At 38.9% G+C, this 16,201-nt stretch overlaps 1 protein-coding gene and 1 pseudogene across 6 annotated transcripts in view; both read left to right on the top strand.

The window, feature by feature from the left end:
- CACNA2D1 (calcium voltage-gated channel auxiliary subunit alpha2delta 1) overlaps positions 1-15,168 on the top strand; it is a 657,865-nt gene extending 642,697 nt beyond the window's left edge. For 4 of the 6 annotated variants that reach the window (XM_083183072.1, XM_083183070.1, XM_083183076.1 and 1 more), the window contains 4 exons: positions 3,078-3,207; positions 6,627-6,739; positions 8,419-8,501; positions 13,742-15,168. In XM_083183072.1, the coding sequence (XP_083039198.1) occupies positions 3,078-3,207; positions 6,627-6,739; positions 8,419-8,501; positions 13,742-13,858 (443 nt within the window). In that variant the 3' untranslated portion in view covers positions 13,859-15,168. Of the gene's footprint in view, positions 1-3,077; positions 3,208-6,626; positions 6,740-8,418; positions 8,502-10,068; positions 10,158-13,741 lie in introns of all 6 variants that reach the window. The other 2 variants (XM_083183071.1, XM_083183075.1) reach the window with 2 other exon arrangements.
- On the top strand, positions 1,408-1,526 carry LOC146076206 (5S ribosomal RNA; annotated as a pseudogene).
- Positions 15,169-16,201: the final 1,033 nt, after the last annotated feature.

Raw genomic sequence — 16,201 nt, 5'->3', positions numbered from 1 at the left:
TACACTTTGTACCGTGTTTGCATATTTTTCTGACACTGAGCGGGGCTCTGACAGCAATCACGGCTGTCTCCTGCTATACCCCAGCCCAGACAAATACTTATAAACTCGAGCTTTAGAAGCAGAAACCTGCTACAATATAGACTTATTCCTGCCTATATTCTAACGATCAGCTTTTGACAGGTTTCTTGTGTATCCATGCAATAACGTTGATTTTGTACGTATATTCTTTGAAAGCCGCAGATTATCAATGTGTTTTTTTGCTTGCTTAGAGGCGAATTAAGCTAATTACTTACCACCTCAGTGGTCTAGCTAACCTGTGTCTAACTACCCATACAAGGCATTTAACAACCCACGTGTTCAAGGTATTACTGCTAAATTACTGCTATATTTCACTGCTTTCCTATACCTGTACACACGTGTCTCCACGTTGAACACATTGTACTGGAATCAGCAATTCACATGTATGCTTGTTTCATACTTTAAATATCTTTATGCTAATGCTATGTGTACATCTGAAGTACATCTGTCTCTTTGCTTATAAATTATGTGCAGTAGAGAACCACTCAGAGGTTAACAATTAACCACCTGAGCAGTATGTATGCATCCTACCTACTATTTAGACACTAATTTATATCATTTTTGATTACTATATCTGATTATCTAAATATCCAGTGATTTTCACTCAGGAGTGCGTTAGTCAAAATACTATATTGCCGAATACTATAGAAGTGTGTTAGTACCTAAATAATATCTCATTATTATAACGCACATTTGTCCACACCCTGTGGTCGTTTGGGAGACTCTTCGTACTACATACTATATGAACAAGGATTGTACTATTATTACTTACGGTCACATAAATTGTCACCTAGCACCCATACTACCGGGTGAGGTCTGTTGGGAGACTTCTGTCTATACCACTAGACTGTGCTTCTCTCATCAAATGTTACACACAGTGTAAACCAGGACTGTACTACAATTGTTCAGAGTCCAAATATCCCACTCAGTATTCAGATTCCCCGGTGTGACCTTGGTGTTCAGCGTAATTATACACGGACACCAGGAACACATTTTCCACCAGCTGGGACCGTGGGTACACTTATCATATTTTCATATCTCTCCCATCTCTCCGTTCTTCACTTTAGAGGAACTATCGCATGACCCCCTGCCTCTCATCAACCATCCAATGCAAGCATGATGGTGGACAGCAGAGATGGGGATGATGTTTGTTAGTACCTCCTTTAACTACTAAAATTACTCACCTCATGGCTCTCTCATTCACCCAGTCTGTGCGACCTCCCCTGCAATGCCCAATGGTAACAGGGTTGCTCTGCTCTGATCTGTCTGAACAGCAGAAGTTCACCTTGGCTCACCCACCTTGTTGGCATCGGAAATAACCAGACAGGGATATACAGCCATACTTCACTGGACCACCTGAAATCCATCCGAACTCAGCAGCTAAGGAGTGAAAGGCTGGATTAGTACCTATATGGGAGACCAATAGGGAATATCTGGTGCTGTATTCAACTATTGGGACAGTACGTCTGTCAGCATCGCTAAGGTGCAGCCGCAATAAGCTTGAGCTTTCCACTCTCCTCTCCCCTCCCCTCATTTATCATTATAATATTAATAATTAAACTTTTGATCCAACTATGCCGACACTGTAGTAGAAAATCCAGTGGTGGTGGGCTGTGTCCAGTGTCTCAATTGTTTGTCATTACCATATTATATATAAAAATTGTCATTTGGCAAACAGTGTCTTAAAACATTTTCACATTTACATTATCCTTGAGTGATCAGCCGCATTACCGGCAGGAGATTCATATTTATTCAGACTCCAAAAGGTATACACAAGGTGTGTTGACTATACTTATAAATGCAATCTATTTTAAAAAGCTAAATATTAAAAGTTATATTTTATCTACTATCATCTAATCATCATAAATTTATTTTATCACAGTTTAAAGTGTGCCCCAGAAACCCACTGGACCTTTTGACCATGTCAACCTAATGCATGATAACCTTTTTCATGTGTTGACCAATAGTGATTGATCTATTGACTGTTGACCTGTAATTACTGTCAACCCTATGACCCATACCTGTCTGAAGTGGAGTATGGGCATAGCTCTACAATTGTGCTATTGTGCTCTTCTTCTGATGTTGAAAGACGCATTTTGCAATATTTTACAGCAGCAGGTGCAGTAACAAGGAACGCAGCTGCTACTGGACATGTATGGGCACCTGTAATCAAGAAATGGCTACTGTAATAGCAACCAAAAAGATTATTATGATTTTAAAAAGCAGTGAAGAATGAATTTTGATGGTTAAGAGCAGTCAGAGGGCCCTTCATTAAGTTTAAGGTTGATAGTTTATAAAAATGGTCTGCTTCACATGCATACAATGGTATCTAATTGTTTTTTTACTGCCAGCCGAGAGATGGCACCCAATGGAGCTATTCAATTGTTGCGCCATTCAGATGTGTTTTGCTGCCAGCGCAGGCATCATAGCTCACACCTTCCGGGGGTAACGAGCTGAGATGTGTGAAAAGTCGCCTATTTGAGCACTCAAACTGAGCAGCCATTTCTATGCGAGCCCATTTAGTTTAGTTGGGTTTAGCAATGGTGTGCAGCTAATCTTTACCATAATGAGTGCGATGCAATAAAGAAGATCAATTGATTATCGCCATGTGATCTCCCGTCACTGTAGACAGGATAGCGGGCATAATATAACAATTGAATACTACCCATAGAACCCTAACACAATTTTGCTGTGGGCTCATACTTCTAGTAACGTAGACTTCACAATATGACTATTTCCACCGGTTTCAAAATTCTTTGGGTCTGGATTTTCCATTTCATTCATGATTTCACCTGTTTTTAACTAATTGATTGACGACAATTATATAAATAACAGCAATCATAAATTGAGTCTGAAGTCTACTAGAAGAGAATTGTATACCTAATGGAAAGGGTCATGTTGTCGGATATGGCAGTAACAAATTTACATTTTAAATCTATTACAGCTTTATACTGTAGTTGTTGACAAATGCTAACAACTCTCACCATCCTGTCTTACAGCTGAATTTGATGATGATGACTTTTCTGCCAATCTTGCAAAACAGAGCTGTATTACTGAACAAACCCAATATTTTTTTGAAAATGACAACCGATCTTTTAGTGGCTATCTAGACTGCATTAACTGCACAAGGTAACGTAACTGCAATTAACTAGAGCAAAAAAAGTGTTCAATTCTAGAGCTTTTCTCACTTGCTCTTTTATGGCATATCTACTTTTCTTAACTGTTTAAAACACTAATTTCAATGTAGTTGAACTCACAGGGGAGTATTTACTCAGTGCCGGATTTATTGCCAGATGAAAAATTAGCATTTTTCACCCTATTCAATCCCCATGCTCATTTTGTGCCTGGTGAAAAATCCTGCCACAGACAAAAGCCACATGCAACAGCGAATTTGCTGCTGATTGGCCACATCTCTGCCATTTTTTGACCGATTTTGGGTCCGTTTTTGCCCATGCCGATTTTCTCCCACAAAAGCTTTGAAGGTTTTGTCAAAAAAGTACTCAAACTTGGCTGAAGACGCCTTTTTTCAAATATGGATTAGTGAATCATTGCAGTTTTTTCACCTGGAAAAAATGGCAACGATTGAATACCCCCAAAGGGTCATTTTGAGAGAGCAAGTCCTTGCCTGATAGTTTTGATATAATGCTGGTACAGTTCGTGCTGTCACTAAGTGTGAGCAGAATCAGACCTCAGTTTAGCCACATGTGTTTTTAGCCAAGTTACCATGCTTGCCTACCCTTTCAGAAAGGCTGAGAAGTTCCCAAATCTCCCGGCCCTCCCAGAAGTTGATCAAATCTCGAACATCCTCTGGACCCCCATATTAAATAATTGTGGTACTACCCACTCTTCATAGACCCACCAACTTGATGACATCAGCATCTGCCCCTGCCCCCCCAAAGTGCACATCAGCATCTCCTCTCCTTGCTTCTCCTAAAGAGGAGTACAAAAAAGTACAGTAGGTAAGTATGCATGTTACCCACATGGTAACCCCAATAATGATAATAATAGCCAGATAACATTGTAAACTTGGTAGTGAATTGAAAGCATAGGTGAATCTAGAATTATGGTAAAAGGTGGTCCCAAATATAAATGCACAAGCAGGGTGGACCTTTGTGCTGCGAAAAGGAGGCATGACCTCATTGGAAAAGGGCCTGGTATTACACATTAGACCACACACCATAATGCCTATTACAGGCTATATAGAGACAGAGTGTGACAGCTGTAGGCAGAGGGTGACAAGGAGATAGTGGGTGATTGGGTCATTGTGGTGAACAGGGAGATAGTGGCTGAGAGTTGCGGCCAAATCTAGACATTCATAAATTTGGATTGGATGGGCTGTGAAATGCAGGCAGGGCATTGTTTTTCCTCCTGCAGGTCTCACTCATTACGCCACTGCTCCTTAGCCTGCAAAAATAACTCCATACAGGAGAAGGTTAGGAATAGGCTGCAGGGTGGGGCTTTAGGTTTAGACGGAGGGATCCAGGTGTTAGGTGGTTAGGCAGTGGGGAGAGTTAAGGACAGGCTGCGGGGGGGGGGGGTGGCTTCTCAAGGGAGGTTTAGGTTAGGGTGCATCAGAGCTCCATTAGCTTAACTTCCAGCATCCTAAATTACAGGATATGGTATGTATCCAGTAGCAACTATACTGCAATGATGCAGTACGTATAAACTCCACATCTTTCTACTTTGCTCAACCCCAATACTTTAAATATGACATACTGTAATGAAAAAAAAGAAAATAGTTTAGAGAGCTCCATTTTTTAGAAACACTTCACACTGTGGGACTCCAAGATTGAGGCAGTTGTTCATTTCAGGTACAGAGGTTGCAGAGTGCACTGTGACTGCCCCACACACATGTCACTGCACTCACTGACCTGGCTGCTGACCTCCCCCTGCAGTTCGTTACCAGAGCTCTGAAAAGGGCTTAGGGGAGAATAGTCTCCGTGTAATCTACTGTGCTGCCAAGATTTCTGGGTGAGCAGCTGCTGGGTCCTTGCTCCTAACCTATTTACTGTAGCTGCAGAGAGTGAAAATCTGTAATTCACAGCTCACACTGTCTTTCTATAATGTGACAGCCACAGTGGTGTGCAGCTGGCAAGAACAGCGAGCAGCAGCGGGAATGCATACTGTAGCAGGGAGAGCGCCTCACGCACAGCTCTCTCTGCCCAGCTCTAATTTCTTTAAATTTAATGCAGCTGGCGGTCTAATGGGTGGTCCGGTGCACCCCCGGATAGGGTTACCAACTCATCCCTTTAATCTGGGACACATATTAATCACACAGGTTCTGTGGCTGGCTTTCACCTTGTTTTAAACTGCCACACCTCAAGACTCCATTTCACCTGGTTTTAAACTGCCACAGAACCTGTGTAATTAATATGTGTCCCGGATTAAAGGGATGAGTTGGTAACCCTACCCCCGGACCACCCCTTTAGATTCGCCTATGATTGAAAGATATCTGTACACTGTCTTCGAAAGGTGTTTTTAAGCATGCCCAAAACAATCTGGTTGATGTTGACTTGAGGAATGCAATTTTGTGTATACCAATCAGTTGCAGTCAAAATTGTGGGTACCATGAGTTTATTGCAAGACTGTATATAATATGCCCAAGACACATTGTTAGTGGCACAGTACACAGAAATTTTCACACCCTCTGCGCAAAAAGCTATTTACAGTATCATATATATGTATCTTCATACATATGCCACACAGCAGGAGATGGCTGGTGCGAGTGAGACTATGCTTGTGTTGGGCATATTTTTTTTTACAAAAATGCATCTTTGATATGGGATACTTGATACGCCACTAAGACACATTGGGGGAAAATTACTAAGATGCGCATTCTACTTCACATGTGATGTTGCTATGGGCAACCAATCAGAATCTACTTATTTATTTAGCACCCTCTAGAAGTAAGTAGACAGGATCTGATTGGCCCATAGCAACATCACATGTGAAGTAGAATACACATCTTAGTAAATTTTCTCCACTATATTAAAAATAGACACCCAGAGCTAGCATAGGACCTGCTCTGTGGAGGGGTGGGGGGTTTACAGTTTCTAGGTTTTATAAAACCAAATCGTGAAAAACTTATGTTGACCAAATGCAGTGTCCAACTATTGACTATTGACCTATCGACCTAAAGTCCAGATCCCATGTGAAGAGACTGTTTGGCAACTGCAGCAATTATGTATGATAACACAGCTGTACCTTCGAAGCCCTTCTGCTTTTGGCCCGGCGTTCCCAGTATTGGAAGACTTTTCCTCTATCCTGTGATCATGAAGTTTGTCATCATCTGTAAACTATGGGAGGAGTAAGGTTTTCCAAGGCATGCCAGAAAAGGGTTTTCTTACAACTGTGTGGGATGTGGTTGGCACGCCTACCACCTTATGCTCAGGATATTTTGATGTGAATACATCTGCAGCAAGTTATTGCCATACCTCTGACCAGATTTACTTTGTCTCTGTGTTGGTAGGCATGACTTATATTTCCTAACTTTGGACTTGCTTTGTTGTGTTATTGTTGATGATAAAGATTTTCATTTATTCTTTCAGAATTTACCATGTTGAAAAGCTTCTGAACACCAATTTGGTATTTATAATAGTTGACAGTCATCTTACATGTGATGCTTGTGATCAACAGCCTCTTATACAGGCAGAACAACGCTGTATCCTTTTTACTATAGCCTACATTCCTACAGGACTACTGACCCAATGTAGATGCTGCTCCAGAGAAAGGAATTAATAATATTATGAGTGCTGGATATGTTCCTAATATCATGCAGAGTATTGGAGATGTTCTTAATATCAGGCAGGAGTATGTTTGGTAGCGTAATAGGAAATCCAATGGGATGACTATCGGATGGCATGCTAGCGATCTAGTGTCCGTGAGTCTCCGAAACACTGGCATCTGCTGGCAGAGAGTGAAACTACATCTCTTTCTCACACATGCATAAACACAGAAGGTAGCAATCCAGCTTTCGTTGCTTTTGCTTCAAGCGGTCCTACTAATATATATATATATATATATATATATATATATATATATATATATATATATATATATATATATATATATGTATATGTAACCATGCAGAGGACCCGGCACTCAGGACTAGTAGTCTGGACCACGGTTGGCGCAGGATAACTTTGCTCCGGTGCCTTCTTAGAGAGGTATGTGGTCCTCCCAAATACAATGGGAATGAAGCGGCACTCAGAGACAGGTAATAGGTTAAAAAGGGATTCTTTAATCCAAGATGTCAGAAATCTACGTTTCGGGGTTAGTTGACCCCGTATTATCCTGAAGACGGGGTCACCGATCCCCGAAACATAGATTTCGGACATCTTGGATTAATGAGTCCCTTTTTCACCTACAGTATTACCTGTCTCCAAGTGCCGCTTCATTCCTAATATATATATATATATATATATATGTATATATACAGGTTGAGTATCCCTTATCCAAATATCCCTTTTCCAAATTATTATTATTATTATTATTTTGCTAAAAACTTACTGGGGACATCTGTAACAGCACTGCTGGGGACATGATACTGGCATAACAGTATATTTATATATAGGCTGTAGGTTGGGGCTGAGGATGGGGAAACATTCTCCATGAATGATGGGGAAACATTCTCCATGTATATTGAATACACTTTCTTCATTCATCACCGCCTCCTGAGTGCCATTTTTCTTCCTATGAAATTTGGACATATATATATATATATTTATATACCCAACACTGTAGTCCCTTTTCTCCCAGTAGTACTCAAAGCACTTTACATTATTGAAGAGGGTAAGGCAGCCATCTTGGGCATGCTCAGTTCCTCTTAAAATGATTAATTTAATCAGTCCCTACACAATTCCCTAATGCACATACAACACAACAGGGTCATTGTTTTCATAATTTACTTATTTTACTTACTGTTTTTAGACTTTGTATGAGGCAACCTGTGCAAACACACGGAAAACAAACAATCGCCAGACAGATAAGACCTTGTTGGGAATTAACAGCAAGACATCGATGCTATGAGTCAAGAGCACTAACCGTTGAGCCACTTTGCTTTCTTTTTATGGTTTTAGATGTCTGAAGTTATCTGTCAGGTTAAACAATTGTATATTAAAATGTACATCTAGCATCACTGTAAATTTCAGTCAATTATAAGAAATACTGTAGCTCACTCATTACACTATAATTTATGAACATACTGTAGTTTACCAATACGAGTACATGCAGACCTTTAATCTAGTGAATCTGTGATCTCTTATTTGTTAGCGATGATGATTTGTGGTATTAGCTTATAAATTAAATAACTACAGCAATTTCCCTAACTGTAAACTTCAGCTAATGGTCCAGATCCGTGTTTGCTTGCTCAGAACCCCAGGTATAGAAAAGGTCCTGATGTTTGCTTTGATCAAGATGATTTGGTAAGTAATCTTTATTATAGACAATGTTGCAAATGATGCCTCATATTATAACGCTACCAATTTCCAGATGTCACACTGTTAAATATCCTTTTCTGCTGTTGTAATTCTTGAAATCTCTTTCGATTTATGGACTTATTTCTATGTGTCTCAATAGTTTGCAATGTCTGTCTTCTGGTTTAGCCACTGATGATCTACTGTAGCATGTCTCTATTATTTTATAATTTCATGGTATGTCTAAGAGTTTAATATTAAATGGGCATTGCATACATTCACACTTTTTCAAAGTTTGTTTGGTCTAATCACCATTTTATTGGGAAATATCATGGCCATTCATCATCAAGGTTGCATACTATAAATACTGTGCACATTGCTTGCAAATTCCCCCGGACATCTCTAACACTGCATGTGCTTTGTCTCACTTATATTTTTATTTGGTTTCAATATTAACTGAAATGTGATGACTGCTTTAACTAAAGCTAAGTTACTTTCACACAACTGACAATGATATAATTATAGAACACAGTAGCTGAGCAACAATGCTTTTATTTAAATAGACTCTTCTTTTTATATTATTATTATTATTACTCATATACACGATATTATCCCAATGAGAGGTCAAAATCACTGGTTTAATAGGGAGAAGTCATGCTTCTAGATTGTCCTCATGATGCTCTAGATCAGCGGTTCTCAAACTGTGGGTACTGACCCCAAAGTGGTCCCGACCTTCTCAGCATGGGGTCACAACTCCATGTTGTTGACCATCAGGCTGATGACTTTTCTAATCTCAGTCAGTAATTCAAGGAGTCTGAAACATCTGTTGAGTTGTCTGTTATTTTAGACTCCTCCCATAATTGTGTGCCTCCACAATGCTGCCATGTACAGTATGTGCTGTCTGCTGCCTACACATGTGATGTGATGACCTTCTGCTGTAACTTGCTGGGGTCCTGTCATTATTTTTATTGTCTGATGGGGTCCAAGAGCAAAATAGTTTGAGGACTCCTGCTCTAGATGGCTTGGCGATGCCCTGCCACCAGAAAAAATTAGGCAGCAGAGCACCCACAGCATCCTAATGAAGCTCTGTTTGGGACTATGTGAAAGGATGCTCAAGAAGATCTTTCTAGGCTGCAAAGTGCATCCATGCTGCTTGACAAAAACAGGTGCCATGGGGTTTGTTGCTAACTAGACTCTGCATGTCACATTCCTAATATGATGACTTACATTGATTTTTGGCCCTGTACATGTCTGCAGTACTGTATTATACACACTGCAGTAATATTATTAGGAAATAATATTTTTTACTTTTGTACTAAACCAGCCTGGCACCAAAATTGATATTTCTGACATATTTTTATATTGTTGTGTGAAAGTAGCTGTTTTCTTCGTCTCTAGCTTTAATAGCTAATCAGTGGTGGTGGTTTCATGTATTGTTATTGTGACTGTTGTCCTAAGTGAATCTGTTGAACTTTGCTAACAGCTTGCTAACTGCATGAAATTTCATCTTGTGTGTCTTTCTTTATGTTTCCTTTCTTTTTTTTCTTCTACTTGCTACTTTGCCTGTAATTATTAGGATGAGCCTTTATGCACAGCGAGTGGTGCCTCTGCCATGATGTCCGCTCCTATCTTCATTTTACTGCAAGTATTCATGTGTTGTTGAGGGTCAGTTCTGTATTATCATTTTCTTTTTATTTTGCGTTTTGTAGATGGAAAATGTAGCAGTTATCCACACACACATATAGTAAAATGCATCTTATGTGCAACGTGACTAAGGATGCACAAGCAGCATCTGATGATTAATGTGATATGCAGCATGCCTACATGCTGTGTGCGACCATAGCTGTATCTGAATATGAAATGCTACATTAATTTATCATGTTTTCTAGGAAAATACTGTAACATAGCATTTCATATGAAGGTACAGTCATAGTTGTACACAGCACATAGTCATGTCAGATATAATTTTAATCAACAGAAGCTGCTTGTGAGTCCTATTTAAACCACTTTGTTTATAAGATGCTTTTTATTGAAAAGGTTGCCTAAGTAGAAACTACATTCTAAATATTTCATTGATTTCTGTATTGAGTTCATTAAATGCTGATTGGCAGGACAAAACTCTTATCTTTCAACTCTCCGTAATTCTTTTTTTACAATATTTGGCCATGGTACTTTTTAACCATAGATTACACTGGAGAACAGTTTATCTGTTGCTAGGGATTTAAACATTAATTTTGTGCTCCTGATCATGAATAAGCCATGCTTATTTTTCAATTGGCTCTAGTTTTTGAGATATGCATATGTCTCATTAAAGTGTTAGTTAAGAGATATGAATGCGTTTTGTCTCAAATTTGACTACCAGCTACTTTATCACAAATAAAACAAATGCTTGTTATTGTTGAAAGAAGGTAGTTAAAAAAGCAAAACTAAGTCGATTCTGTTGAGTAAAGCATCCTAGACTAGTAAGGTACTTCAAATAGATAAAACAATTAAACTTTATCATTTTTTATTAAGTTGAAAACTGGAGCCAATTCAGCTATAGTAAGGATCTAATGTGAAAATAGGACCTTAAAAGTCGCTCAAGATACGTAAATCCTTGCCAAGATTGTTCTCCAGTGAAATTAATGAAAAATTATTTTAAAAAAATCAGTTATTTTCTCCATTTGAAGTACCTTATAGTCTAGGCAGTTTTATTTATCAGAATAGGCTTTGCTTGGCTTTTTTTTTCTTTTTTTTCTTTTTTCAACAACTACTGTACCTGAGACACATAACACATTCATATCACTAGGGCCTTATTCTAGTTCACTCTTTCTGGCAAAATCCTTCTTAGATAGACAAAACCATGTGCACTGCAGGAGGGCAGATGTAAAATGTGCAGAGAGAATAAGGCCCTAATGCTGTGAGGAAACATATGCATACCGTTTCTTCAAAACTGCCAATTGAAAAAAAAGTGGTATATTCATGATCAGGAGCAAAATATTATTTAAAATCAACTCTTAAATCCCTGGCAACAAATTGACTTTTCACCAGTTTATTGTATTATTGATATGTAATACATTCCTTTTTCCCTTTGTAATTTTGATGCCCTTTGCTGGGTGTTTTGTAGGAATACACAATTAATAAAATTTAACATTAAAGTTTAACCCCTTCGGTGATATGCCTGGAAATTTTTCGGGCTCAGCTGCGCTGTCGCAGCGGGCTGTCCCAGAAAATTTCCAGGCATACCATGATACAGTATGTAGGTGCGCCCCAGTATTGACCCCAGTGGTGCACCACTGATGCACCACCTACTAGCAGGACCCCCCCCCTCGCTCACCACTCCCCAGCACTCCCTGCCACCGATCACTCCACACTGTGGCTGAACACTCCCATGGAAGTTCGGGGCCGCTCAAGTGGCTGCTCGAAGCCACTGCTGCTGCTTCTGGTTGCCACACTACTTGCAGAAGGTAGTGGCTGCAGCTTGAGTGGTGGGTTTCCTCTGAAGGGATTAAGCTTAAAATTTAGTTTTGTTTGGTGTTTAACAAGTAATAGCAGAATATCAAAGGGGGGATAGTTGGTACTTTAGTCTTGGGTCCAGACTGAGATCAGTACCCAGGTGGCAGCAGCGTAGATCAGTTCAATTGGATCTTGGCAAGTTCTATACTTATAATACCACCATGCTCTGATACCTGCCAGTGTGCAGCTGGTCTGGACCAGATCCACACTACTGCCGCCTGGGCAGTTACTTAATGGTAAGCTAGGGGGGCCTTAGTTGGAGGGCAAGGAGAGGCTAGATACAGGTGTGTTTTCTGTGTGTGCGTGTATGTTTGGGAAAATGTGTAAGTGTATATGGGACTGTGTGTTGTGTCTATGGGGCAGTGTATAGCTGCTAAGGGGAGTGTGTGTTTGGTGGTGGTGCGGGGACTGTCTTATTTGTCAGTCCTTGCCCCTATAATTTCTGATTGCAGCCCTGATGATAGGGTTCCAAGGTCCTGGTTTGTGATAAACTTACCTACTTTTGTATAATTGTCTCAAACACACAACTTGATTGACACAAACAACCAATAATACTTTATGCAGTATGTATTACATAGTTGCCTACCTTTAGACTCTCCACTCCAGGCTAGACCCTAGGGAAGTGATGGCTAACCTTGACACTCCAGCTGTTGTTGAACTACGCATTCTAGCATGCCCTGCTACAGTTTTACTATTTGGCCATGCTAAAACTGATACAGGCTATGCTGGGATGTGTAGTTCAACAACAGCTGGAGGTCCAAGGTTAGCCATTACTGCCCTAGGAGGCAGACCAGTTCTTGGCAATCGGCAGGTATATGATGATTATTCATAGACAGTGTGTGGCTGCCTATCTAACCTGTTGGGGTATGCCTTCCATTAGGGTGTGCCTGTGCACACAAGGCACCCCCATCCCTTGTGTGCACATCTATTTTGGTGATCCAAAGCACTTGTGCTCTGCTAGCCAATAAGATGCCTTTATGAGATCTGAGTACATCTGAGTATAAGCCAGTACATCCAAACCCACTTATCTCTACTCTTAATGGAGTATGACTTAAAGTATGTACTAAACAGTGTTCCTAGTTTTGAGGTGCTTCCTTTACCCACTTGGCATTTAATGGTGCAAGTGTAAGAAAGCTACAAACTCCCTCTCAAGATCAGAATTGCTACAAACTCCCACTCAAGGTCACTTAGCTTTTCTTTTTATTTGCTCAAGCCCTGGCCACTGTAGTAATAATTGCTAGTTGCTAATTTCTAACTACTATACATTTAGAGGGTTACATATCCTATCCAGTAGCCTGTAATGGTGGGGGCGGATGTTGGTTCATACCTTCTTCATCATGACCAGGAAGGATAATAGAAGAAAATCTCATAAAAGCTGGGAAAAAATAGCAAAGAAAAAGTTGAAGATGGTAAGTTTCCTTATATGAGTTTATGCTGCAGTTTGCCTCAAGAATTGACCTCCGTTTAGTAAATAGAGGCTTTAAGTTCTCATGACATTAGTGCATTGTAATCAGTGTCATGCAATCTAGTGTCAGCTCTACTCACACTGGCTTGCTTCTGTATGTTCGTTACAGGTTCACTTTTTATTCATCAACAGGGTGACATTTTCATGTATTTTTATATGGTCCTTACTAAGAGTACACTTTTCTGTCATTTGTTTTTAATGATGTTGGCTCTACAGTTGCATGTTAAGCTTTCATTAATGCTTTAGAATCCATGAGACATAAATAACACTTATTTTTCTTTTCTTGCAGGAGGATGACAGTGATTGTGGTGGTGTCTCTGGCCTGACTCCTTCGTTGTGGTCCATGATAGGAATTCAGTTTGTCTTGCTTTGGCTCTTATCTGGTAGCAAGCGTTGTCAGTTATGACCCTGAAAACCAAAATCTACATTACTAATGTCAACATCCTGCCAAAAGATTTACCTTATATGAGGTCACTTGATTCAGACAATTGAAGAATGGCTGTCTCTATGCTGGAACTCAATAATGTATGAAAGATTCAGAGACACCTACAAAGTCTGCATGTTGGAGTGTCAAATTCTCAATGGCAACTTGTGTTAATGCTGCATCATCTATGCCGCCAGAACAGAATCTACAGTAAATGTGCTTTATTGAACAATCTATGATGATCTCTTTGTTGCATCGTCATTGACTTTATGTAAAAGGGCTCCCTTTAATATCGCTTCTGTACAACATGATTTGTAGATTTTTTTTTTTACTTTTGGTTTGTTGCAATCCCAGCCCTATATGCGTCTATTTGTGTATATCAGATCTATTTTATTATTGTGCACCGTGTTTAGAACAGAACTATTGCTTTTAATATATAAATGTATGTGACACAATTGAAATGCTCCTGTTTTAGTCAAGTACAAATATATTGGTTAATCTTATAAACAAACAAAAATACTGAAATGCCTTATACTGTATATTGAATGGCTTGATTTGCCAAATGGGAGTAAAAAACACACACAAAAGAAAGTATATATTCTGGAGGTTTAATGGGCATCAAAGAATATTAAATATATACTGTATATTATTTACATATACATTTAGACGGGAATTTGAGAGTTTGAAAATTTTGACTCTCTTTGGGTGCCGTGTAAACTTTTCAAATATAGTTTTGTACATGTTGTTCTGTATATTCATGCTAACCAAATCCTCTTCAATGATGAGAACCATTCGAGTGAACATTTTATGGTCAGTAATTATACCAATGGTATTTAGCATGTTAATGCTGCTGCTATTTTGTGTTTGTTAGGATGAATTTGATGGCTATCATCTTATTTTTGAGTGATTTTTGTTGTGTAACAAAAGTTAGCATTGCAAATCTGATGCTAATCAGCTTTCTGTAATATATGATAAACAAAACTTTTAGATGCATTACAATGAAATTCAGATAAGTGAATTTAGGATAATTGAATGTGCTCTATGCTCTAAAGCAGTGTTTTCCAACTATAGTATAGCCATCAAGTCATACTTAACAGTCCAGACTTTAAGCATAGCCATACTTGAGCACAGGTGACTTAATTAGTGCTTTTGTTATTTTGATTTAACCATCTGTGCGCAAGCATGTATATCACTAAAACTTTGACTGTTAGCGGGCCCCCGGGTTCAAGGTTTGGAAAAACTGCTCTAAGGGTATTGCTACCGGAAATATTTATTTATTCTATTTAATTGTATTACTATAATAGTCACAGACAGAAGCTGTAAAAAAAATGATGTGTGTGTAAAGGGGAATTTATCAAACAGAGATTTGGTCAAATCAAAAAATTTCAGTGATATTTTGGTAAAGTTGCAAACTGATGGATTTACCATCAGATTGTGGCACTACCAGCTAGCCTTTTTTATTTTCACAATAATATTGAACTCTTAATATGTACTTAATATAATTCCTTCCACTTAATACATTCATTTTGTAATTCCAATAATAAAATCATTCAATATTTTTTCTCTATAAATATACATACAGTATGTCTTAATTAATTTGTACTCCTAGAGTCATTTTTAAATCTTATATGTTTATTAGATTCTGGCTGGACAGTTAGCTCAAACTACATATACTGACTAAATCCATTTTCTTTCCATGTTTCTGGAGATTTCAACCAAATTGCCGTACACTACCAGAGATTTGGGTTTTCAGCCTTTAATTGGCTACATAAAAATATTAGGCATCATAGAGGGTAAAACTTGGCAAGGGGGTATATATAATAGGGTGCGAGTTTGACAAGATTCGGTATGCTGGTCGTCTCAGATGCTTAATCAAATTGCCAATCATTTACAAGGATAAACCATGCCATGTAAATGATTGCCTTTCGAAAAAATATCCAAGATTGGCTGGCATTCCACACCTCCATCAAACTCTGACCCTTTTACATATACCCCACTCTCAAAAAACAAAGAAAAAAAGAAAATCAGTTTTGCTAGGATGCACTCCTCATCCTTGTTTTTAGAGAGTATCAGAGGTATTAAACTTAAAAAATGATAAAGTGGAGAGTGATAAACAACCGGACAATCTACACCTATCTGTCACTTTTCAAACCCAGCCCGTAGCATGGTTGTTAGGAGCTGATTGGTTGGCGGTTTATTACGCTCTATTTTATCACTTTTTGAAGCTTGAGTGCTATCAATGCCTGAGTGCCTACTAAATGTGCAAACCGTAAACTTCCTGCACAATATGTTAAATAGCTAAAAATAAAAAAAATCTGAAGCTTG

This window comes from Crinia signifera, chromosome 4, assembly GCF_055691185.1.
Source record: "Crinia signifera chromosome 4, ASM5569118v1, whole genome shotgun sequence".
NCBI lineage: Eukaryota > Metazoa > Chordata > Amphibia > Anura > Myobatrachidae > Crinia > Crinia signifera.
This window is presented reverse-complemented; position numbering and strand designations above follow the sequence as displayed.